We start from the raw sequence: 27637 nt of genomic DNA, 5'->3' as shown, positions 1-27637 counted from the left end.
GAAAGATGAGGCTAAGACAATACACCCTGATGGGTGTTTGACTTTTTTAAAGTAGCTTTTTTTGTTTATAAAATCTCAATGATGTCATACACATCATATGGCCAAAGATACTGCTTTACAGCGAGCTCCGAGTCACTTCCTTTTTTCTCTTGAGGCATCGACAACACAGCAGACAGGTTAGGCTCTCCCTGTCAATGCACGTACTAGAAAGAGGTTCGCTAACGTTTTAAAGACCATGGTGAAATATTCACTCAGACATTCTGGCTCCACTTTGGATGCCATCAACCAGGATCTCTGGTCGTATTCAGTCCTTCACTGACCAATCAGCATTCATTAGCAGAATGCTAGTGTGTTATGGGCAACAATGACTCAACCTGTAAAAAACTGAAGGGACATAAGTACTCAAACATTTAACTTTCAACTTATAATCCCTGTTGAACTTGCAAAAACTACAATCAAATCTGAGATGGTCATGCCTACAACAGTTAGGAAAGTAGGTAAATATATTTCATTTGGCCTAGTTACTACTGAAATTGCAGTGGCACTAAAACCCTTCAAGCAACCCTGTAGAAGCGCTCTCCATATACGCTCCAAAGAAAATCTCCTGCTTCCCTTTTCAGTCTTTTGTTTAGTTGTAGTGGAGCACTAGCTAGCCAGGTCTGACTGGACTTGGCCAGGCTAATGGACAGCTGTGTATGCGCCTGTGGGACCCAAGGCCCAGGCTGAGGTGTTAATTCTATTTCCTGGGTCAGGAAATGCGTCAGGAGGTCAGGGGCCGCATGAGAGAGAAATGCTCTTCGTGGACAGGCCAGAGCAGAGCAGTGCTGAACCAGGCTTCGGGCAGGCCCAAGGCCAAGCTCACCGCACCACTGCTCACATAAAAAAGGATCCACTTAGTTTCCAATAACATCATCCCACGTGTAGTAAAACAAAAACAAAAAAAGACCCCAATACTGTGCACAGCAGTGCTCTGTACATTGTGCCCTTACAGGCATATAATGTACCTGTACAGTAATAAAAGAAACAAAGAACTTGCCAGAGCACTAACCGTATCTAAAATACAAGATCTACAGTGGTGTGTGGATGAACCTGTCGCGCGTGTGTGTATGCGGATGATTTTGTGTGAATGTCAAGCCGCTCAGTCCACCCCACTGCGTGTGCTGTTGTCTTTTCACAGTTTGCCCAGTTGTGCTCTCGTTCCTCCCTCTCTTCCTTTTAAGTCAGAGTGCCTCATCTGGTTCGCATCAGTGGCCCTCTCTGCCCATGTCATTATTTCCGCCCAACGCTGCCATGTGTTACAGTCAGGGCATTAAAATAATTGGGCCATTTTTGTGCTTGCACGTGTGCACGTTGCTACAGGTAGGTCTAAATGATTGATTCAGAGTGCATCCGTTTAAAATGGACAGGTCTTTACCTGCACTGAGTCGTAGAAGAAATTCAATTTTTTCACTCTGTTATAGTTTTTACACACAATTTACACAGGCCTGAAACACACACCCATGCCCAAGACCTATATATGGACTAATGGAGAGATGTCAGAGTGAGGGGATTGCCCATGGACAGTTGGGGATTTGGTGCCTTGCTCAGGAAGTGAAATGACACCTCTCCAGCTACCAGTCCACACTCTGTAAGGGGACATCCAGTGGATAAAGCATTCAAAGCAAGGTCAATCTCCAGTAGGGCACTTCTGACTAAATGTTAATAAGCCTTTAATCAATTATTATAAAACATTAGGCCTATTCCCAAAATACTCAATTAACATAAATTATTGATACAAGTTAAATAGAATTTTGTTAATAATGCTGTAAATAAGTGTTTCTGTTACAATTTAGAGGCCCATTTAAATGAAGGAATGAATGATTTATTTTCGGGTCTGGCTGCTTACACGGCCAATCCATTACAGAAATTATTTAGACACATTTTATATAAACACTTTTGTTTCCACAAAACAAGTATATAAATACAACCAGTAAAGCCCTTCATTTTTATTAATTGATAAAATAAAAAAGTAAAAACTTCTCTTAAAGCGCCCATATTCTGCTCATTTTCAGGTTCATAAATGTATTTTGAGGCTGTACCAGAATAGGATTACATGGTTTAATTTTACAAAAAAACTTCATATTTCTTTTGTACTGCACACTGCTGCAGATCCCGTTTTCACCCTGTGTGTTTGGGTCTCTGTTTTAGCTACAGAGTGAGACATCTCACTCCTTTACTTTGTTGGGAGTTGCACATGTGCAGTAGCTAGGTAAGATCACATCAGCTAGCTAACCTTTTCTCCAACTTTGGTCAGTACAAGGCAGGATTAGCTGGGAGACTTCTTCTAAACGAGGTACAACTGCAGAACAGGGACGTGGAAGTAGTTCTTTTGTAGATTATGGTGAACTAGTGTGTGATGTAGCAGTGTTTTGCCAGTGCTAGCATGCTACGGTCAGCCATCTCGTCTTGGCTAGTTACGTAGAAAGCTGTGCAGATTTTTGAACAGCTCACCCGAAGACTGAAGGCAGAGGACATTCAGAAACCTGTATCTCACTCAAAACAGCATGGATAGTTTTTTTTCCAAGTTTGTATGCATGTGGAAGCACCAGCGACACAAAATAACACCCCAAATAATATGGGCCCTTTAATCAGAGTGTTTTTTACCTTTATACTACAGATGCCTATACCTATAAAAGGCCAACAATAATAATATAATTTTAATTTCACTTTTTTTTTTTAAATGATAATATCTTGTATTGTGTCCTTTAGTAATTACACTAATATCTCTATAAAGAAGATTGTCAGTGGGGCTTGTTGTGGCAGGAAGGTCTGGACAAGATTTCTTCAGCCGCTCTCGAGCTCCAACATGAACTAATGTTCAAATTCAGTTTTAATGGTGATGACATGTGCACAATGCCTCTGGCAACAGACATTTGTTTGATTGTTTTGAACCCAATATGACTCCGCTCTAATCGCTCACTGACACACCTTGACATAGCTGATTGAAAAAGCCAACCATTTATTTTGAGAGCTCTGCAGTTCACTCATGATTTACTTACTGAGCAATGGCGCATATTAGGACATTTTTGATAGGTGGTGTACATTTAACAAACCAAGATCCAAAACTGATCAGGCTTCAAATCACAGACAGTTACATCAAAAACTTCTCGGAACAACACTGAAGCCAACCTTATAGAACCGTTCGAGACATCTATAAAGAAGCAGCTGGTGAACTGAACCGGAAGTTATGGAGAGTCTAGCTGCTGCTATCAATTATGAACACAAACACATATACACACAAAAAACCCATAACTGTAGGGACAATTATCCGCCAGACGAGAACGGAAAACAGGCGAGACCAAAGTGAGAAGCAAAGGAGAGGGGGTGTACAGTTGCCGGATCCTCCAAGCTATCAAAGACGGAACGTGATCCATTGCTAACCACCAGGGCTCAATTGATAACAGGCTACATGCAGGCATTTCCTATTCTTGTGTAGAAGCTATGGAACACAACTTTGCTTTGTATCATGATATGACTGATGCAACACATTAGCAATAGGAGTTTGAAGGCTGCATAGTTTTGACAAAGTTTGTAAAATGTTTAATTTCCCTCAGCGGATACCGTGAAGTTGGCCTATATAACCACTAACCGTTAGGAGAATAAAAAAGGCTGAAAAATTGACAACCTTATAATTTGATTTTGCAGCAGACAGTCCTTGTAATCTCTATGAGTTAAGTGTTGCCTTACCAACGCTACGCCTCCTATCTGCCTGCTAAAACAAAAGGGAGTGCAGTGACGGTTGGAGAGAAGCGATACAGTAACTACACGCTGTGCGTTTACTGTGTTTACTCGAGAGGCAAGAGTGTGCCTAAACACAGGCTCAGTAACACACACACAGCTGAGCAGCTGTATGGCTTTGGCTCACAGGAACATCAGCTGGCCTAAACAGCATGTCTCTCTCGATCTGCTGAGGGAAACACAGGTGCACAGGCTGAACACAACAATAAGACCAAGTCATCACTTGTCAGAATGTCACCTTTGCACACTGGAGTTGAATGGCAGACTCAAACATCCACAGGGGCAAGGGTGAGGGTGCTGCTCCGATGCACGCGAGCCAAGTCTGCTTAAAAAAAGCACGAGAGCTCTCAAAGCCCCCTTCAACACCAACTGTGAACTGTCTCTGATCAACCACTTGACAAACAAGCAGCCAAAGATTTACATAGATTAAGCTTTCCTCACAAGTCAATTCAATGGTACTGGCAGACATTCACAATGTTCTGAAGTCAAATGAAAGAAAAGGAACAAAACAGACAAGGCATGCAGCCTGACTAGTCACAACACAAAAATCCTGGAATGGCAGAATAAGGTTATTCAAGGTGTTTTTTACGTTAGAAGTGGGACTGCTGTTCTGTCAAAGATATGCTACTGATGTTTCTTGAGTCAAATGAATAGTCTTGGAGCTATGTGAGCAATGCTGTGATTTTGCACTGCTTCCCTGAAGAACCTGTTAAACACTTCCAAAGTACTTATTAAGCTGTTATCATGAGCCTGCGTGTGTGCGTTTCGATGTAGAAAAAAAGTCAGAAACTATAGACGGAATGGTGAAAGGGCAATAAGAGAAGACGATGACGAAGCCGAATGATGAATTTAAGGAGGAGGTTAAAGGAGGTTAATTATAAAGCGTAGAGAAAGAAGGAAGGTTGAACGCAGACACTGAGCAAACAATGTGCATTGTAATTAGGGATGGGTGGGTGGGGGTTTATAACTGGTACAGATAGTAAGATGGAAACCGTTAAGAGATGTGTGCTTTGATCTAGATTCAGCTATACGTGGGCAGGCACAGAATGGATTTTAACTGGCACATTACTGCATGTTAACCTGTGCAACTAATAGTCTAGGCTTCTCTTTAATTCTAAAATCAAAAAAATGAAATTATGCAAGCAGGACCAAATGATAATGAAAAAAGGTTTGGTCGTAAAACGTTTGAATACAAAATACATAACGGGACGGGTACAGAAATACCACTAGAAACTGGATTTTGGCAATAAAGTGTTTAGAGAAAAAGTGCAGAGGATATCTCCATCACTTCATTTCGGTCACTGAAAAAATAGCAATATTTAGTTCGCAGTATCTAGAGCGGAGGTGAAAGATAAAAACAAGAGACGTGTGTCTGTGTCTGGTATGCTGCATCCGGACAGCTGGCAGATGTTTCTGGGGTTGCTCGCCCTCTGCGATCCTTTGATGTGATAAAATAATTGCGGATCGGCTGCTATGATTAGACATGAAAAGCTCAAACTGTTTGCACTGTTCAATTCATGAAAACCACATAACCTACGATAAAGACATCCTTTCACAAACAAATAATCTATGTATCCAGGTCCGGGCCACTTATTCATATGTATAGAATCATGAGACACTTTGCTTCAGACTTTCAAAACCATGCACCTAGCATAGCTGAAACATGCCAGAATTGCACTATCCTATCCTACTATTCTAAGTTCTCTCAAGGCACCACTGGAGAAACTGCAGTACTCTGTCTGGCCAAAGAGCGGATCAAGTCTCCTTTTTAGCTGAACCCATATCTCTTTTCCTGTCTTTACAGTGGTCTGTGTAGAACGGTTGGCAGCACTCCAGCTGGCACAGCTCTCTCTTGATTGATGGTCTGAGTGTGGGACAGTGAAGTGCTAAACTGTCCTTATGGTAATCAGCCAATTAATGCTGAGCAGAGCCACACTGCCTTTGCCCTAATAATCAGTCCCTCTGCCTGAAGGTATGGGCAGGATCTGGAAAGCGTATCGCAGGGCAGAGGGATGCTATACTCTCACTGCCTGGGCCATGAAGCGAGAAAAGAGGGAAGGAGTGGTCGACGCAAATAAAAGGATGAAGCTTGAAAAAGAACAACCAGAGAAAGAGGCTAAAAGTAGAGGATTATTCTTTCATGCTGCTTTTCCTTCATCTGATCAAATGATGCTTTCACAGCTGCTGCTTTGCCTCCATAAACAACATAAAGAAAAGATTTTGGTTTGCAACTTAAGATAAATGAGTGTTGTCTATTTCTGTTCTGCATATAAGGCCATCTGAAGCCGCTAACATAGGGGACCTGGGGGCCGAGACGGACTGGGACCAAAAATCGGCCCTGGCATTTTGGCCCAGACTGGCCCACTATAAAAGATCCCAAATACGACCCGTCCTTTCGCTCCCCTGAATGTGTATAGTCTACCAACTCCTACTCCTTAAAACTACTAACACCATGTAATGACACAGCTAGAGGCAGTGAGAGTTCACACATGAAAAACTTCCAACAAAGTGCCATTTATTAACACAATAAAATGGTTTTCTCTTTATGAATCATAAAACAAGCTATATATGTTATCAATTTCACAAGTGAAGAGGCCCTGTACTTTAATATGAAGAGGTCTGTAATGAGTTTTTGTGCCATTAATGACAAAAAAAAGCTTAATACTTTAGGACATAAATGCACAAGCTTAAGAACTGATGAACCTTTAGGTGGTGCTTAATTTTTAAGATGTAGGCTACTTTGTTGAATGAAAAGTAGGCTAATATAGCCTTTTAATCATAAAATGGTGAGAACATCAGTCAAGACTCAGATACATTCTTTTATTGTTGTAGTGTTATCAGCAACAGATTTTCCACCACTTGTTTTTGGCTCAGTTTTATCAAGGCGCAAAGTGTTTTAAGGTGAGTTGTGCTTACCGCAGGTTGTACCCTTGCTCCCTCATCTCTGTCCCTGTCCTCCTGAGTCTCCTCCTCACTGTGCATGCCACCGCTGCCAATGCCACCACCACCACTATCTTTAGCCACAGGAGCTGATGAAGGCCCTGCTACTGCAGAAAAACTGTTTGTCAATTTTACACATTTGGCAGCATCTGCACAAAGGGTCTGTTTCTTTTTCTCAAGCAGCTTCTCTGCACCTCCTTTTTCTTCTCCATGATCTCTATCACTCTTTTAGTCTGGCAGATGCACGCCCGATACTGCATGCAGGAGGAAATCCCAAAAGAGGGTCTTGTTCAAAGATATAATGTCCCCTTCATTGTCTTGGTTAATGTTATCCTGACCTAGCACCCCTTCACAGCTAGCTGCTGTGTTCAGCGCGTTGGACGTTGTTGTTCCTGTCTTTATCCCCAACAGTAGCCGTAAAAAAGTTTGTCATCTTTGGCAGCATTGACAAATTCTTATCGTGTATTGTTGCTTTTTGCTTTTATTTGAGCCGCTGGGGTAACTTTGTTTCATTTTCGCATTTTAATTTTTATGTGATATTTTTAAAGTGTTCTGGGCCAGCTCGGAGTCAATTGAAAAAACAATGGGACGCCAATCTAGGCCTACCACTTTTATGGGCTGATTCATGGGCCGGACAAAAATAATAACATTTTTTAAAGTTTTGGCGGTGTGACCCAAAAAGCACGTTGGCCCACCAGGAACGTGCCCAGTATGCCAGATGGCCAGTCGGCTTTTGCCTGGGGGAATATGGTCCTTGTGTTTAGAAGTGATGCCATGTGTGTCGGACAATATCATCATTTTCATTAATAATGCTGCGTCGCATCCAGGTCCCAGTGCCTCCTAGTGTGAGGGAGGACTCGGGTTACAAGCCAATCTCTTGGTGGATGGCAGACAGGACAGCGGCAAATCTTTAGATCAAGAGATCCTCTCTTAAAAAAAAAGGGACTTTTCATTACAGGGTATGTTTGCTTAAAGTCACAGAAACTACCACTTACCCCAGACCTTGAATTCATTAAATTGCCACTGTAATCTAAATATGCATGACAACATAGAAATGTTACATAATGTAGAATCTTTGGACATGGAGACAATCCTTGCTTGAAATGGGGTTTCAGTATTAATCGTCATTTGTAGAACGGGGTTTGGTATCATTTGCCACTGAACTACTGGGTCAGGCTGGCTGGCACATACATTTTCACTGTAAACATATCAACTATGCCAACAAGAAAGATTCCTTAGTTGGAGTGCTGACAAGCCATATCTATAGTCTACGTCTGATAAGTTAACATTCTAACTAATGAGCGCCTTTCACTCCAGCTCCTGATTACACTTAACTTTGCACACAGTGCTTTCTATTCAGTCTCGCATTCTGTGGGAAAACCGATATAACAGGATATCAGGGAAAGGTCAAAATATAGAACTAGGCTGTGCGGTCACTTGTTTAAAGAGAAATAAACAGTCCTTTCCGCCATCAGTGGGCATTTGCACACAAAAAAAAACTGAGGGTGTGACTGACATGACATGCAGTTTGAAAGGCTCTCAACAGTTTGGGTGCCGTCGGAAAAGAGGCATTTGCATGACCGTGTGTATGTTTGAGAGAATGTGAGTGTTTAGATTTTTGGTCCGCAGCTGTGTCTGACCACAAGGAGACTGGAATGGGTGTGAATGTGTGTGTGTGTGTGTGTGTGTGTGTGTGTGTGTGTGTGTGTGTGTGTGTGTGTGTGTGTGTGTGTGTGTGTAAGTGTTGTCTTTAATACTGCTCTGATACAGCTAGTCCTGAAGATCTTGAAGAAAAGCACCCCTTGGAAATTAGAAGTGATAAGGTGTGGATACGTATGAAGGCCCTCGCTGTTCTCTCAAAAATGACAGCAGCCATCAGCACCTCGGGCAGATTTGTATTTGCGGCGGTGACCCATTTCAAAATCCAACCATTCATCTAGACGGGTTCATTCAACAAGCCTTTCAAATCAAAATGATAAGGATCTCAGAAGAAGACGTATAGCGAGGTCTAGTTCTCTGTGTACATACAGCACTAATCCACAGCTTTACCTTTTAAGGATATCACATTTTAATTTTGAATGAATGGTCAACTACCTAGGAATAAAAGTCAAAAAAACTATTAATAGGCTACATTGTTAGGAATACCACAAGATGTCAGTCATGTAAAAGGTCCAGTTAATTAAAAAAAAAAATTCAAAGAAAATTAAGCTAAAAATCTTTAGTATTTTGTTTTCAGAGTTTAATACAACAAATTTTACCTTTTCAGTTTTTTACTTATTTGGAGGGAACTTGTATATGAAAAGCAGTAACATATAATCTATCTCATTCCACCATAATGAGAAATACATCCTTTCTATTAGTTTGTCATACTGTAAGCAAACTAAAACAAAACTAATTATTCAGTTTTGTTTGTTCTTTTTATTTATTGTTATCTCTGGCTTGCGGCAAACACTCTGGCATGCTGGGACATGGGTCACAGACCTCGTACTGCCTGCTTTTCCTCACAGCTAATGTGTCTGAAAATATCCTGCAGGTCCAACAAACCAAACACAAAGAGACACAGGCTTCACATTGTTCAATCAGCATCTTTGTTCTCCCTCCCTTTCTCCTCGCCAGCATGCTCTGTAAACTAGACTTCTGATAACACACATGCAGCTCAGGTTGGTGTGCTGCACAACCGTTTGGTTCAGGGAAAGACTGGAAAGATATCAGCATTCTCCATATAATGTAATATGCAAAAGTAGTTTTGCTGGATTTGTCTCAGTCTCTGCAGCAAAGTAAAACTGCTAACAAACTAGATCACATCCTACAGAGCTTTACAATCACCTCCTTCTTGATCCTAATAGGAAAAGACAAAAATAGGCACATGGTAAATATCAATGTTCTGCTCTGAACTGGCCTTAAGAAGCAGTAGAGTACTCTTCAAACCGTCACATTGGGCTGCTGTTAAATAAAAAATAAAAATTCCATCCAATTTCTGATTATAAACTACAAGGAGTTATGGTTTCCAGCCTATGAAGTCAATTTAAGACCCCCCCCCCACCCTCAGTGTGCTAACCTCTTCCTTTATGGTTTCACTTGGTTCGAGTGACAGGAAAGAGAAAAAGAAAAAGATTGAACTATGTTTATATGGAGGTGGAACATTTGCTGATAAATTCAACACAAGGGCACAGACCGTAAACAGTGACAAAAAGCAGCATGAGTAAATAATTCATCCATGAGTTTCAATCTTGTTTGCTGGAGCAAATGGGAGGAGACTGTGAACACAGGGTAACAAAGTTCCTGTCAGAGTCTGTCCTCCTCCTCTGCTAGAGCTTTGCCCCCCCCCCCCCCCCCCCCCCCCCCCCCCCCCCCCCCCCCCCCCCCCCCCCCCGAGACCCACCCTTCTATCTGCCATGTTCTCTGTATCCCCTTCGCCTCACTCACTATCCCCTCAAGTGGAAAGGCAACCAGTTTGCTTCTAAACGGGTTCTAAAAGTGAGCTGTCAACCATCTGTCCCACTAATGTAACAGAAATTCTTCCTGTCAGGATGCGGTGTGACACAGCTTCCAGTGTGTCTGAATGGGCAAGAGTAAGGGTTGGCACAGTGCCAAGTGGGGAGTTGCAATGATGGTCACAAACGGGAGGATGACACTATTTTAGTCGAGATTATTAACGACAACTGGAGCACAATAGTCAAATCTTCCAAATAAATATCTGGAAATGTAATTTTTCAGATTTAATTAGTTTAAAAAAAAAAAAAGTATCAACATGGGATCATGTCTAAAAGTTCAAGAAATTGCAACTTGTTCAGATCACAGAATTAGCTTGAGACCAATATTTTGTCAGCTTCCTTAAAAGGACAATTCCGGTGAAAAAAGAACTAAGGGGTTAATAACATATGTACAGAGTCGGCCGTTCTTTGAGATATGTTGTCACGCTAATCAACTGGGTCTCAAACTTAAAACAAGCTAACCGATGATTAGCTTATAACGCTAGTCTTCAGGGCACTCAAGACTAAATCGCTATTTTATACCACTAACAAGGCTCAAAATAGCACCACACTTTCACGGTAGAATAATGATAGTCCTACATGTAAACCGAAGCTTTGAGAACTTTGTGAGTGTACAGACAGTTTATTAAAAAGATAGATTATGATGATATTACCGTTTGCGCATAAAGGCAGGCGCCATCTTAGGAAAACAGTCATGACCAGTCGAACAACAAACGCCCTCCTTGAGCTAGGTTACTGGTTAATGGTTGCACGGCAACTGTAGTTCACTTTACAAGTGCCCAAAAGACTTAATAAGCTAATCAGCGGTTTGCGCTAGCTTGTTTTAAGCTAGAGACACATTCGATTAGCATGAAAACATATCCCAGAGAACAGTAGACTCAGTACATGGTGTTATCAACTCCTAGGCTCATTTCGCGCCGGAATTGTCCTTGAAATCTGTAGTTAAAAGATACATTTCCTTGTCTACTTTACAGCACACTATGAAAGGATGTAACAAAGTCCTGAACAAAGAGATATTTCAAAGTGGTTAAGTGGCATTAAAATGTGTGGGCTGGTGAAATTGGAGCCACTCTTCCCCTTCCCGCCCTGTCTCTTCATGAGCAATTACTGCAAAAGAAGCATACAGATAAAAGATCTACTGGCAGGAGGAAGAGCAAATGCACCCAGTACCACTAGCAGTGCAGACAGCGGAAATGTCTTAATCCCCAGGATCTGGCTAACTGAAACAAAGACTTTCAAAGTAATACACACATCTAAAGGTATAACCACTCTTGGGCACACACACCAATGTCTATCATTGTCAAACTGATTACAGTTGTGCGGGTGTAAAATGAATGGGAACTCAGCAGTGGTTACTTACTTCTACTTGAATAAATGACTGTATAGTGACAGTAATGGTGCTCAGAGTAAAACACGTGTTGAGTTTCAAGGCCTTTTTGTGTGGTCATGGCTGGTGTGTTGGAGGCATGTGGGCAGGCAGATATTGCCATATAGGATAAGAGCAGTATGAGTTTTACTTAAATTGGACCTGAATAATTATACAAGGTCTCCTTTATCACAATAGCAAAATGTGTTCATTGGGAGCAAAGATAAAATGCTGTTTTAGACACAACTTTGGGAATGTACAAAACAACACAGCTTTAATGACAGAGGCTCCTTCAAAGCAGAGGTTAGTATACAGCCAAACTTGCAATAGATAAGTCACTTTTGCTTGTAAGGCTGGCAATGCAGAAAAATGTTTCAAATAGATGGCTTAAAGGTGAGCCTAGGAAATGAGAGAAAACAGTAATTAAGACATACAGCATTGAGCATAAAGTGATGTTATGCTGTAGACATAAACAAAGAAAGAAAAAGTGTGGTTTTACAATCCCTTTGTGATCCTCAGGTGGAGTTAGCAACAAAACAAAAAGCATTGCCTCATTTAAAGAGTAGACAAGGATAGGTACAGTTAGGCATCAGAACCACTACCTATATTCAAGCAGCACACACACTTTGGTCTGTCATGTAAACGGTAATTAACAGTTACTATATGACAGAGCCTGACAGACCGCCATGTCATCATACAACTGAGCATCCTTTTAACTCTCTGCAGTGTCTGCTGTGACACAGAGACAGACAAGGGTCCACACCCAACACAGCCGGGTGACTTCCTCAGGTGAGACACAAATGACTGGTGGACCAACATGGTGACTTATTTTACAGAAATGTACGTCCTGTTATTTCTGAACATTTTACAAACAAAAATGTAGATTATGCTGAATAAAATAAAAACCATATTAATTTAATTAGTTAACTTGTTAAAAAAATCACCAGCCTGACTCTGGAGATTAAACTCAGATTAGCGCTTACATTTATGCTCCACTTGTTCAACGGTTGTTTGGTAAATTGCTTTGAAATAACTGTTTTCATTCTCAATTCTTTTCATTTCAGTGTTGGTGAGTTTCCTTTGGGGCTGGCTAAAACCTCTTTGGGGGGTGCCAACAATTCCTCTATGCAGGAAAAACCCTGCAAGTTTAATAGAATGTAATTTAATACAATCTTGTCACTCACTTTTTAGAACAGCTAGTAATGCACACTGTCATCTATTTCACTTGACTGATAAATTAACAGATTAACTGAAATTTATTAAAGAAAAAAAACAGGGTTGAGTAAAATGGGGGGGCAGTGTTTTCATAGCCCCATTTTAGACACATGCTATGATGAGATCAGAGCATATTTCAATGAAACAGGTATAATGTACTGGCAGTGCACTTTGCTTTATTTAATCACCTGGTGTGCACCCGCAGCATGCACAGTGAGACACACCTGTATCCTGTATGCATATGCATTTGCGGGTAGATAACACGAATATCAGGAGCAGAGCCTGGATTTACTATCGTTAACTGATAAAAAGCATTAGCAGATATGAGCATGTATATTAAGAGAGCGTTGTGAGAGATAATATGTTTTTTTCATGTACATGCATTCTATTTAAATGGAAATAGCCCTCACCTCTGCTTTTAAATGTGACTATTATGAGCAAAACCACCCAAAAGCCGTGGACATAGAAAACTAAACCTTTTTTGTATGCTAAATATCACCTGTGTATGCTCTGTGATTACATAATGAGGGACTGAGGACCTAGGTGGCACTTAAGATTCAGGAAATTCCGTCTGAATAACAGACATTGGAGACCAGACAAGAGCCCTTTTTAAATTTCAAACAATAAGAGCAGAAGCTGAAAGCACAGAAACAATTTCTCAAACTATGGGGAAATGAGAAAATACAGCGAGTAAAAATCTAAGGTACGCGGTAATGGTGCAGCGAAAGGACCTCTGATTTTTCTTTAATAGATGAGGGGAAATGTACACATTAAAGGCGAGAGAGGATTCCGAACCCGTAGTTATGGAGAGAAAACAAGTATTCAAATCAGTCAAAGTTGTAACAAATAAACAACCCAACTACACCATTCCTTTCCTGTCAATCTGTCAACATTCTACAAGACCAGAGGGCTATTTCACAAACCCAGTGCATTAAGCTGGGATTTTTTAAGTTATCCTAGCTCAATTTAGCCTTGACTTGGTTTCACTCAATATTTGTTTCTTTTTTTACAAATAATGTGTTCATCATGCTCCCACAGGAAGCTGCTCACTCTGGCTTGGCCAAGCCAGGCTGCACAGATTAGACTAGGTCTAGTCGCTGTAATCAGTTATCCTGGATTTATAAATTCTGCTTTCGTGAAACAGCCCTCGACCGACCACATAAATGCTAATCTGGGTTTAACTAATCTCAACAAATAAAAAATGAAAATGAATTTAACCCTCCATGTGCCATTACTGTACATATACTGTACAGATATATGATTATATTGTAAAGCCAACCTTAACAAGACATAAGACATCCTTGTGATTTTGGGCTAAAGAAATAAACTTGAATATCAAACTGAGATTTTAAGAATGTGAGACTGAGCCGAGGCTAGGGGGAAGCCTTGGTGTATGTTGGTAACCATTTTGTTTTCCAGCAGCGATGTCCTTGCCCCAAAAGCTTCTTGGTTTGGATCAAATTAGCATTCAGTGTTGGCTCACGGGCATGCCATAAACAGGGCTGCTTTTGTTAATTATCCACGGATCTCAGCATTACAAAGAGTGTTCCTACTTGCCTTTGGCTAAGTTACCTTCAGATAGAGAGGGTAAACTCGAGTTTCAAGCTGGAGAAAAAAAAAAAAACGGTAAACTGTACACAAATACATAAACGTGATTTCTTAACAAAGTAGATGCCTTTAAACATGTTTTTTCCTGAATCGACTTTCTCAGCCTTGACAAAACACAACATTCTCTACTTGTTTATTGTTTAGCTACATTAAAACCAGAAAAACCTTTTCAGGTCTTTTATTCTCAAGCCAATCGTGTTTTATGTTTGAAAGAAGTCCAAGATCAAAAGCTTATGATGCATCTAAATAAAGAGCAGAGTTTAGGAGCTATCATTGTGTCCACATGTACAATTATATCTCCAGCAACCAAACAGAAGAAGAAAGCTAAGTAACTACTACATTTAAGCAGAAAAGAGCAGGTCATTCAATAACATTTGTTATTCACCTCTCTGTCGCTAATTTTATTGCAATACTGTACAAAACTACAAAACACAGTATGTATTCATGACTAAAATTAGCATCATATAAATCTGTAAAGTCATTGCATGTTCGGTCTTTAATAATTTTTACTTTATTCATGTCATAATGGGTACTTTTGAGCTGCTCAAGTAAACCAAAAACATTTGCCAAAGCTTGGCAATATTCAGTCATATTACATACACTCAATAGACATGCAATACTCTGGCTACAGTCTGCTAATGTTCAACAGCGCAAAGGATTTATGGAAAGCAGAGAGGGCCGCTTCTAAAACTGGTGCATCAACCCACTACCACTGTTTACAATATGCTTCAGTGTGACACTACCGCCAGAGGATCTATTTGTCCTCTAGACATCCAGGGGCCTCTACACTGACTGCCTTCACTCACCGATAACTCCACAATGCACGATAGAGGTGCTGACAGGCCACTATCCATTTCACTGGGAAAGTAGGTCCAGGATGGGAAAGGAAATTGGGACACTCGCAGACAGCCCCGACACTGTCACAGAGAGCCATGTAAGCTGCTTTCAGTACAGGTAGTTCTGGCAGTTACTCTAAGACAAATTCTAATTCAGATATATGGTCCAAACCTTTTGATCATAAATATTCAGCCTCTACTTTTAACATGCAGAAACTACCGCCACAAGCACTAACAAGAAAGAGAGAAAACAAATACATCAGATGGCATGTTGTAGTTGGTGTAACAACATTTACTCAGCTTGCATGAGGTCAGCCATTGCCAAATGCAGCGTGTGTAGAATGTAGAATGTAGAATGAGGTGTAGAAAGGTTCATTGGTGCCAGACAGTGCTAAGGTGGGTGGTTTTCCACCCTCTGTGAGTCAAGTCTCAATGGTGTCTACATTTTGCCTTTTTGGTCACTGAAGCACATAATCACAGTGTTTTGTGAAAAACTAAAGGCTAATCAGGGAGGTGGAGAAGAGGGGCTCCACCTGCCCATCAGTCAGTCATGTTTATCCCCTCGGGTGACGGCAACACTATTGTGGTGAGGCGAGTTTGCCCAAACAAGCTGCGGCATTGAAAGCTCAGAGTGACACCCTGCGTGTGAGTAGTACTGCGAGTGTGAGCTTCACAACAGCTATGAGAAGCCCCGTTCCTCTTCTTTTGAAGTAAGGACACCTTTCATTTGGAATGACAAAAAGTCAAGCACATATTAACATGTATATTGATACAATATATGTGTGTGTTGTTACTCTCTAAGACACATGACCAAAAATGAAGACTGTACCAATCTATTTGTTTTGTTATACTGCCTATTTTCATCCTTTATATAAGCTTGACTTAGCTTATGTGTCTAGGGAAGGGTGTCATTGAGGTTGGGGGTCATAATCATTTCCCTAGAGTAAATATATATTAACAACTAGAATCTCTGATGCCAGGGTCAGTGGAAGACAACCACTGAAAAAGTGCAACTTCTGAAAGATACAGCTACCATTTCAAACATGTAAAAATTGTATGTTGTTGGCCATCTTTGCCTTAAAAAAAGTAAAACTTTATGGTATAATTCTTGGACTTTAAACACTGAGCTTTGGCTCATTTTGAATTGAAGAAAGTGATTAAAAACTGACAGGGAGAAAGATCTTGCTTTGGCCGTTTCCAGTATTCTCTAAATTCACTCTGTTTGACTCATTACATTTGACCAGGCAGTTTTATCGACTGCATGAGGTGGGCTGGTATTTTACGGATTCACATCAGCAGGAAAGCTGTGCCGCGTAAAATCAACACCCTACAAGTACTTTATAAGACTGCTGCTGTTACCTGCAAACACTCTTTCATAAAAATATTAAAATTATTAAATAAATTGCCTCTAACTTCATGTCAATCTACTTCATTAAGTTTATCCTGCACCATTAAATGTTTTAAACCATCCACTATGAGGAAATGTACAAAATGTATATGGACAATGCCAACAGCTACCTAACAGACAACTGGATTCAACATGAATATCAGATCCAGGACATGTATCAATGCCACTTTGGGACTGGTTCCTAATAGACTTTGTATAAAGCATAGACACAGACTTGGAAAAACTTAACCCATTAAAGTTATGTAAGATAATGAATAAAGGTGCCGTTCAACTGCAACACTGGTGCCAAATTCTTGTTATAAGAAATGTTTATTAAAAACACACAATAAAGTAAACGATAAAAGACAAGTGGAAACCAGTGTATCATTATCTTTGTATCTATGCCGAGCTAACCCTTTGCCTGGCAACGCTATTTGCTCCCTAAGGCATTATCTTGGGGGTGTATGAAAGGTGGATTTACCCTTCATGACTCTATCACAGGAAAGCATCTGTCTCCCATCTGAGGCTGCAAGAGATCCATTTGTACAGTTTGAAATAGATTGGCACCCTGTGGTTGACAAAGACAAAAGCCTTTAAAGAAATTAACTATTAAACAGGGTTGTCTGATTAAATATTCATCCTAATCCAGCAACTAAAGAGAGACACCCATCGAGTCCATTTAGTGCCATCTTGCTAGGCAATTAAAAAGGAATTTCCATTCCTTCTCCGAGGCTGAACTAACAGCTTGGTGGAGACCATGAAAACAAAAAACTCAAAACTATCCATGTTAAAGATCAGCTTGCTCTTTGTGTTTACTAAGCTGTTGGAAAACACGATCTTAAGAGCAGCATCTGTACTAAGTAAGGAAACTTGTTTTTTGTTAAATCGCCCATTTGGCTAAAGTCTCTAATGTGTTTGACCGTTAACTATAACAAAGCATAAACATAATCCTTTGACAAGACAAACCCCTTTTGAAGGGTGACTTACAGTACATAGCCAGTGGAGCTGATATGGCACGGACTAGTAGTTGTACAACTCCATCTGTCTTAAAATACTTTTGAAGCTTTACATGCAAGAAAAACAAATAGAGTACTCTATCAATATAGGGGTTGTTTTTAAGGTATCCACTGCAACTCATCAAATGGACTCGGGTATAAGAATGGTGGGGGGTAATTCACAAGCAGAATTAAATAAATTGCACAAAAAGGATGGAAAGTTTATCATGCTAGAGGTATTCCACCAGCACTGGTTTGAAACCATATCTTCTGTCGCTACTTCTCAGCAGGGAACAGACAAAAATCCAGCAGTGGAAGGGTTTCATTTTCTTTCAAGAGCCCAATGGATGGTGGGGTTTTAGCAGCTATGAGGTCTTGTTACAACTAATGATCTTCTCAAGAGGTACCATGTTATGTGAGGTGCCTTAAACTAGAGGGCCCCATCCTGGAAAATTGTTGGGGCAGCCTTGACTGTTGGGGCAGAGCAATTCTATAGCCAACCCAGCCTGAGGTGGACAACTACCACCTACTGTGCTGCTGACGGACCGCTATCTGCATCTGGAGTGTGTCTAAAGTAGTTTAAAACCATGTTGGTGCAGTCAAGGCAAAGCACCATTGTAGTTGCAGCCAACCGTCTTAAAAGGTAAATGGAGTACATAAAACAGACTAAATGGCTAATTATTGACTGCAACTCTGGCATACTTTTATTATGAATTCTACTACTTTTCTTTGCAAGAAATATGGTTAGAAATGTATTTATCATTAAGAAGTAATACCATACTACAGTTTTTAGGCTGCAGGGTAAATAACTTCTGAATGGGATGGATGGACGAAGGCGTCTGCCAGGGGACACCGTACACCTTGAGGGCTGATCTTAATTGAGAGTAAAAGAAAAAAGTTATGGGGCTGCTATCGGCCTCCCTCTAATCAGGAGTGCTGTATTATTGAATAAAGAGTAAAAGTGTGCCAGTTACAAGCTATATGGCAGTATGTTTCAGCCAATCTCCAAGTCTCAACTGGCATGATGTATCGTCTAGCATTGCAGAACTTCACGCAATCCAGACCATCAGCAGATTCACTACAATTTCATTCAAAGGACATATCTCACCTCTGTAATAATGCACCACATGAAAATAATAAACAGTCCTTTATGCACTTTCCGCCCAATAAAAAGCAGAAGGCACTTATCTTCACATGTACTGGGAGTGCTCTGAGAAAACAGTGAGTTGCTATATATTTATCAGATGGAAAAAACGGTTTAGCTGCTTTACATAAGTCAAACAATAAAGATGTAAAGAAGCTCATTTTTAAGTAATTTATGCGCTAGAATTGGCCAGGCAGCTATTCTGCTTCTATCCCTTGACCAATGGTGGTGTGCTGAACGAGACCACTCGAGGTCAACGCCTAACGTCAACCATCTGCTGTGCAGGGTGTGTCTTGCCAGGGAGAATGCTGGAATTAATTAAAAGCGCTGTATCATTGTAGATAGTTATTTTTATCTTAACAAGAAACACGGATACAAATAACCTCAACAAAATGGCCTAAAACAGCTTATGCCTGAACAATCTTCCCGACATGCTCACTTTGTGATGCCAAGGAGCTTGACAGTGCTTTTAAAACTGAAAGCATGAGCTTCCCCTTGATATAGTGTGTTGTATAGATGGCTATCAATTTGAATCATTTCCATTAATCTGCTTATTAAAAGCTTTTACGCAAAGCTGCACATTTAAATCATTGTCAAAATGGTCATTATAGAATTTTTTTAAACATTGCTTTGTTGTACTACAGAAAGTAGTAACTTGGGTGTCACAGGTTACAGTTGTAGAACCAAATTGTAAATGTTTTAAAAAAGGTCATAAACTAATTGGACCTTGGTTGAATCCTTAGCAAATGACTTGAGATTTTTTGTCTTAACCCTTGTGTTGTTTTCCCGTCAACCATGAACTTGCCCTTCCAGATCCATTTTTTTTTTTTGTGCTTTTCCGATGTTTTTGTCATTTTTTTTAAATTTATTTGTCACTTTTTCTGCTTTTTGAAAAACTTGTTCAAAACATCCAACAAATTCATGGTCAAAAAACATCATTTGTATCAAATTACACGTAAGTTTTGAGTTAAAAAGGCAGAAATTATGAATTATTTTGGCTAATAGTTAAGATTCGAGGATGTTGAGTGGATCCCAGATGGGTATATCTCAAAGTTTAGTCCGGATACTTTTTTGAATTCATAAAAAAAATGCTATTAGATTAAATAAAACACCCCAAACATTCAATGAAAGTAATCATTAGTTTTACCTGAAAAATGTTGTATGGAAACATCCATGTTATTTTTGGGCAATTTGGTTGAAAGAAATCCATATTTCTGACATAAAACACTTGAAACGGGTCAATTTGACCCAAGGACAACACAAGGGTTAAACTCCAGAACTGTTTTTTTTTCTTTTAAAGGGATAAAAAAGTTAAATTAAAACATTTTCATAATGCACATTGATAATTGTTTGCATTACTTATCTTCACGTTCAGTCATGTACCTATGCACTCTAAGGGCCTGACCAAGACACACACAGAACGAGGCACGCAGGAGGGTAAATAATGCATGCCTGCACAGGACAAGGGAGAAGGGCGTAGCATGAAGTAGAAGGGCTGGGGGCTTGTGGGGGCTCGCTTATGCGTGCCAGCCTCAGACAGCTCACCACAGGAGAGACACAGGCACAAAAGAAACTCACTGTCATGGTCACGAAAGCCGAAATGACACTAGGCAGCCACAAAACAAGCCAGCTTGAATTTTCATCAAAACAAACATGCTAGCTGACATGGTGTGACTTACACTATAGCCCCTGTCAAAATAGTGGAGCAGTACTTATTTGACAATAAAAGGCCATATCGTGTCTTGTTTACACTCCTGGGGACCTCAGACTTCCCCGGGGTCTTTTAGGCTCCAGCCTGAAACTCTCGTCTGACCTAATTATCTAATTAGCAGTAGTAGTGGCCAGACTGGAAGGTGATGACGGCTGGAACACCTGTGGAGGTTGGGACTGGTGTGGGGCCCACGGGTCCTGACGACCACCCCGACCAGCAGTTTTTCTTACGCTAGCCAGAAGGAACTCCGTAAACCTCTGCTGCGAGTTTGAGCCCGATGGGCTAATTCTCTCAGAGTAGGTTCTCTTAGTGTGCAGTAGTAGAGCTCTTTTCAGCTCCACACAGACTTTGATGGCAGTCTAAGCAGCAAGACAGAGCTGTAAGCAAAACACAACATGCTAAGAAAAATGTTCATAATTGCTAAGCCTCGAGAGCGACTTGAACTAGAAGCTCAAATAATTGCATCCCTTTGCTTTTGGAGTTGACTGTCTTTTCTGATTGTAAGACAGACATGACAGCATTAAGTCTTTTGACTGTGGTGAGAAACTCTAGATGGTGAAATGCCACTGTTACGTGACTCCAAGTGCTTACACCCTTCCGTCAGTTTCCTAAGTCGAGTAACATTATAAAAGGAAACCACACCATTTCTTTTTGCCCTACGGGCACTTCCCAATGGGACAAAGAGCAGCCTTGGCTTTTGACAGCTCCACTGATGGTCTGACTTCCACTTCCAAGAGACAAAGCATTTTTTCTTTCCCTTAAGGCATTTTCCTCTTTTCCTCAAGGTAATTTGTGTGGTCACATTCTTGTACACTCCTCGGCCTCTTTAGATGTTGAGCATTAAGGGATTAGGACAGAGCATCAGAGTCCATAGGAAGAGATCTTCACAAGGGTCTTTCTTTGCTTCGATTTGTTTGTCAAGCTTTTGTTTGATTTTATTTTTTTTTATATAAAAATACCTCTTCTTTTGATCACAACTAACCATACTTCATGGTTAAGCTCTTTTTTTAAGATGAAAGGGAATACAAATAAATAAAAAACCTGGCAGCAGATCTGAAGGTAGGATGTTTTGCTTAGGATGACCAAAGTGTTGAGATCAATTACACACAGGTGAGGGTGTGTCTTTGACAAAAAGTGCAGAGTACCACCACAGTGGCAATTATGTGTCACACATGACATCCCCTGTACCTCTAGGTGTATAATTACAGAAAAATCTCAAAACAAAGCAACACCAACAACTAATGTTACGTCGTGTGTAGAAAGGCACATGCTTTTCATACCAGACAAGCAGAGGGAGACAAGACACAACCAACAACAAATAAGTTTACTTTCGTAATGATGTTTATCCTTTAAACCACATATTAAATGAACAATGTGCCCTTGCACGACTGTCTTATAACCTAGTTCAAAGTCAGCCTCAATACAAGACAGGTGTCTACTTTGTATGAAACAATAATCCCATCTCCAAATCTTGCCAATTAAGACTATGATGACATGAAAAGCGTCCACACAGAGAGCAGCGAATAAGAGATCAGAATGAATCTGAGTAGGGCGAAGGCATGGGCTCACATACCAGCTACTAGCCACAAAAAGGAGTTTGTGGCCTCTAACAGAGCAAGCACTGATGTGTTTCTGGCTAAGACACACACAAGGCCATTTGTGCAAACAGAGAGAAATGTTGAAGTAATAATCCACCAGGATCTCTTTACAATTCACTGTATATTTATTTACAGAAACCATGTGGAGCACTCAGAATACCACACATTATAGAGCCCTTTTGTTGTATGAGGCAAAATGAACTCTGAAAATAAAAGATCTTTAGGCGACAACCTTGTTATATAGCTTCCTTACTATCATCTATATCTGGAGGGTCAATTTATACAATCAAATATCAAAACCTTTTACTTTTTATGACTTCAAACTAATGTTTTATGAATAGTCTAGTCTGGTTTAATGCATAGACATTTAGAATACTGTGACACAGCAAGAAGTTGGAAACTTGGCCTGCTTAATTCTGTCATATTTTTATGTAGGTTAAAAAAATAGGAATGCTTTTCAAAAAGAATGTGGCTTTTACTTGAGACCTGGAAAAGATTTAAACCTTTCCTAATTTTCTTAAATTGCTAGACGCCCTGACGTTCCTGCCGGTTTTAACACACACTTATCTAATTTGCAACTACAATTCGGGCTACATCTGCTCTGAAATTCATCTTTGCCCATGCTTTGCCTTCACTGTCAGTTTGAAACTAGACCTGAATGGAGGAGGCCGAGAGAGGAACCACAAGGCAAATAACATTGTTTCAATGAAATATGAAGCCATGTCGTATCCTAACCTCAGGCTGAGTTAGTGGAGAAAATGAAGACTGACAGGACTGATGTGAGGGTGGGCCCACAGATAAAGGGACACCCAGGGTACTGGCAGTGGCACCGGCCTCTTACATCACTCAGCGCTTTGAACGTCTTGGAGCTCGAGTCTGGGCTACTCTCAGCAGCACGAGGAGAGGGGGACAGTTTTCAAATACCTGAAGGATATTTACACAACTGCTCAGTGTGAGTTGGAGCCAACTCTGTTTCAGGCCACTGAAGAGACGATACAATATATACAATATAAATACAATGTATGCTATATAACAGAATGCAGGTTGACGATAATCAATGTCAGTTGTAAAACAATGAAGACAGCAGTTGGAACGTTGCTTTTTGAAGGGAAGGAGGAGAACAAGAGGTTGGCCCTAAGGGAAGGAACCTGCAGTGTAATCAAGGACTTTTCTAAATTACAGGCCAAAGACACTACTAAGCAGAGTTCAATCTAGGGCTGAGGCAGCGGTCACCCATTATACTAATATCCTTGAGTCACGGAGCAAATTCCTATGTACAACGTCAACACTAGACTACGTCCAGGCACACTAGCTCACCTTTGTTTATAGCTTTGAAAAAAATATGTTTAGGAGGGAAATAATAGTAGCATTAAAGTCAGCTCAATGCATTTTTGAGATGCGTAGCAAAAAAGGAATGTAGAGTGGGTCAAAAAAGAGGATGTGCTGGCTCCTTCAGCATTTTCTTGAACACAGGCATCACTATAAGGAAAAACGTGGTTGTCTGTCAACAAGCACATTTATGTTTGTATACCATGTCATTAAAAAATGTATTACGCGTTGTAAGACCAACATATATCCTGCCAGCTCTGAGACAAGTCCTCATCACTTTCTTTCCAAAAGGATATTGGTACTTAAAAAACAAACCGATTTAAGACTCCAATTCTCAAAACAATTACACAAGCCATGTGTTTAATATTGCTTCATAGGATCTTTGTTAAAATGAATGGTTTTGTTTTAGTTTGAGTAGATTCACTCGAGTCAATGAAATCATTCATTTTATAGAGTTACCAGTTTATTAGATACATCTTGATAATCTAGAGATGGTCCGATATCAATTCTGATAACTGAACTTGCGTATCGGCCGATAAAGAGTACTGATCAGACACCAGTGTGTCTTCAATATTTTATTATGTTTTAATAACTGTATACTGCTATCCCTGTAGGGATGTGATATGATTTCTATCTTTGTTGTTGGTCTGGCTCAGGTTAAACTCTTTGTGAAACATGAACAAACACAAACAATGAATGCCATAGAACTTCCTTTTATCATCCAGTTTGGCAGTCAGTGATAACAGAAAAAGAACATAAATAAAACTACTTTAATGTAGATTTTCTTTAGGGTTTAATTACATGGTCTCGGATTGGTTCATAAACCCCAGTACTTCCCGATACCAGGGTTTTAGGCAGTATTGGAGGTAATACCGATACTGGTATCTGTATCGGAACATCTCTAGTATAATCCTTCATTAACTCCTTTCTTTGTGAAGCTTCTTCATGACAACGTGCCAAAGAGGTTTCAATTAGAGGCCATGAACAGTGAAAGGTGAATGAAATTAATCAAACATTACTGAGTTTTACTTTCAGAAGGTTTGTGCTGGGATTAGGTCCACATATGGTACGCTTAGAGACAAAAAAACACACACACTCTTACATACTGAAATAGATATGCATAGCCTTGTTTGACCTCTTTCTGCGGAAAACTGACCTGGTTGATTGAATTGGCAGCGCAAGAGGCGAGGCCTGTTCCCAGAGATGACACGAAGAAGAAGAGGGGGTCAAAGGGCACTGGAGCCATTGCATAGCCGGCTGCTGCACTTGTAACCACCAGTGCTGGGATCACCAAGCAAGAATAATGAAACAAATTAAAACAGGGCTTAAAAGTGGCCTTCTTAAATTATTACTTCTTAAAGTAACAGGCACAGAACACTGTTAATATTATGCTGTAGAGGCCTGCTTCAATGTAAACAGGAAAAGAGCAGTTAACAGCACAGTATCTCTTGTAATGCAAAATGAACGGATTTGAATTCAAATCAGTTACTACATAATTATCCATAGGTTATCCAGCTGACAGCATGGCTTGTTAGAGTCTGGGTGGGTGGTGATGGCGCAGTGGATAGGTCACATGACTTTGATGTGGAAGACCTGGGTTCGATGTCCACTGCGATACATCAACCAACGTGTCCATAACCAAGACACTTAACCCCTAGTTGATACAGAGTGTGTGACCTCTGACATTTATAACAATTGTTAGTCAACCAATTATTGATATGGTGTGGAGAAGTGAATACAACTCTGTGCAAACTCAATTCAATAAATGACACTGCATTAAATTGACCACACACACTTTACATTCCCAACACCAGTTTCCCTGTACCTCTGAAGGTTCACCGGAAGTAGCATATTTCTCAATTTATTGCAAGTAAAAGGTTCAGAGCTACATCAAATTCTGCATGTACTTTTGCGTAATTCTTTGCATGTATCGACCTCTATATGTGAATAGTTCATATTATATGAGAGAAAAGACGTGTTTTGTACTATACCTGTGAGTTTGATTTTGGCAAGCTTGGCGTAAATATCTGGCAAGTCAGCCACATCGACCTTCATCTCCTTCCATTGTCTGTCTAGACGTGCCTCCCTTGCTTCTTCTGTCTCCACATGGACATGGGGAGTCTCGACTGAGGTCCCAACCCTACTTGAGATAGCATCTTTCTGTACTTCCGCGTCTTCCGTATTAAGCTTCAAAGTTGATATTCCAGCTTGCGCTTTACTCGTGACATCCTCTGGCTGTGAAATGGTATCTGTGACCACAGGATCAATAGTTGGTATTCTCTGCACCTGTCTTTCAATGCTGTCGTCTCTCTCGTCCACAATGGTCAGGGCAGGAGCCGGTTTCGCGATGGCACGTTGGTGAAGCTCACTGTTGTTCTTTGCTACGTACTGAAAGGGAAACCAGGTGCACAAGATAATTATAGGATAATCTACTTATATGACAATAAAACTGAATGTAGACATGTACTACAAACAAAAATAAGTCCACTTTCAGGTGTGGTAAAGAAAAAGCCTTTACAACAAGCAACACATTTTAAAAAGGGCAAAGGAAGCAAAATTAAAACAAAACAATGAGATATGGAGCCAAGTGAAAGATACCTGGCGTTTCAGGAAGTTGAGGTGCTGGTACGTCAGCAAGTTAGATGGATCTCTTCTGTGCAGCTGAATAAGGCTGCGAGCAGTCTGGTTACACTGCGGAACATTTTGAACTAAGATCTGTTTCGCATTTACACCAACCAAACCTAGAAGAAATGTAAAGGTTTAAGTAATTCAAATAAATATTGTTTATTTATATTTGTGCCAAAACAATATACAAATAACACATAATGACGAAATCCATGACCAAAAAAAAGACACCAAAGAACAGGCAAAATAAACTGAATGAAGGAGTGTTTCTTTATGTATTGGAAAACTTCTCATACTACACGCTAAATAAAGTATTTAACAAGCCTCTTGGATCAGCTGGAAAATGCATAATAAACAAGCTGACAACAGGGCTGTTTTTCTGACGCCATGAAAGTTGACTTTCTAGATACGTGGTTCTCACAGGACAACACTGCCACAAACATATGATTATGTTATAGAATAGCATGCACTGCTGTAGATTAAACTACCCAACAGTATATAAAGCAGTTAAAAGTAGCACAACATTAAACATCTACAGCAGTAAAATGCAACATACACATTAATGCAGCATTCAAATGAATCCAGAGATATCAGATATAAAGGAAAAACCTGCTAGGGAACATTTGACTCTCAAGTGACTACTGTTTCTTTTTATGCTTTAAGGAGGCCTACAATTAGCCCACAGTACTTACATACTTTTGATAAGTAAGGTTTTGAATGCAGGACTTTACTAGTGTATTTTCAGTGTATCATAAGGGTAGACAATACATCTCTAACGTTACTTAATCCATTTCCTTACACAGCTATATTTAGAGTAAGTTGGCTTTAGTTCTGATATTGTATCATGGGCTAACGTTGCCCTGCATGAATGTGTTAATGTGTTAAATTGACAATTTCTTTAAATCCAACATCAACATTGCTCTGTACGCTAGCTCTTCACGTTGTTATGACACACATTTACAATAAAATAGCTCAAATAATGTCGTTATAATAAGCAATCAGTCATTAGCTAATGCTGATCTCTGCAGATGCCGTTGACTTCTATTTAAGGTCACTGCTAGCTTCCTGCCAGACGTCTTAGGTGCTATCCGGATAGCTACATGCTAACTAGCCTGCTAGCATCCACCTTAGCTTCATAGGCTATTCTCAGCGGTCGCATATTAAAAATGACTTTAAAACGCAGCGGCATGCGAAATGAAATATTACATCTCCACGTGCGTTACCTGCCAGCCTGGTACATGGCGTTTTATACATGTTTCCGTCTCATAAAGCCGGCTCCCGTGTCGAAACCTTCACATGCAGCGAGCCGCCATTATGACCTCGTTAGGTAAAGAGAAACACTTCCGGGACACAAAATGTCAGTCTGTGGCATAGACAGTTAACGTAAATAATAGTTAATAAAATAAAGTCTTCGGTCTGTGGCTCTGGCTCTGATCTGTGCTGCCGACGAAATAATCTAAAAAACAACAACAACAAAAACAGAAATGCCACAACAACAACAAAAATATATGTATTATTCAATCTATTAACAGACTCTCTGGTAATAATATACAATTATTACTATTATTATTATTACTATTATTAGTATTATTATTATACACTTTAGGCTAGC

General features: G+C 40.1%; 1 protein-coding gene and 1 long non-coding RNA gene across 2 annotated transcripts in view; both read right to left on the bottom strand.

Moving 5' to 3' along the window:
• The window catches only part of LOC117937006 (protoheme IX farnesyltransferase, mitochondrial), a 35470-nt gene extending 8081 nt beyond the window's left edge, over positions 1-27389 (bottom strand). The window contains exons 1-4 of the mRNA XM_034860611.1: positions 27249-27389; positions 25999-26141; positions 25392-25788; positions 24557-24681 (exon numbers count right to left, since the gene is read on the bottom strand). Of these exons, the coding sequence (XP_034716502.1) occupies positions 24557-24681; positions 25392-25788; positions 25999-26141; positions 27249-27279 (696 nt within the window). The 5' untranslated portion in view covers positions 27280-27389. The remainder of the gene's footprint in view (positions 1-24556; positions 24682-25391; positions 25789-25998; positions 26142-27248) is intronic.
• On the bottom strand, positions 66-11867 carry LOC117937007. The gene is made up of 3 exons (XR_004655077.1): positions 11838-11867; positions 2273-2277; positions 66-184 (listed from the first exon to the last, which is right to left on the bottom strand). It is a non-coding gene; the product is annotated as an uncharacterized LOC117937007 (long non-coding RNA).
• Positions 27390-27637: the final 248 nt, after the last annotated feature.

The sequence above is a fragment of the Etheostoma cragini genome, chromosome 21 (genome assembly GCF_013103735.1).
Source record: "Etheostoma cragini isolate CJK2018 chromosome 21, CSU_Ecrag_1.0, whole genome shotgun sequence".
NCBI classification, from domain to species: Eukaryota; Metazoa; Chordata; class Actinopteri; order Perciformes; family Percidae; genus Etheostoma; species Etheostoma cragini.
The sequence above is the reverse complement of the archived record's forward strand: the minus strand, read 5'-3'. Positions and strand labels throughout refer to the sequence as shown.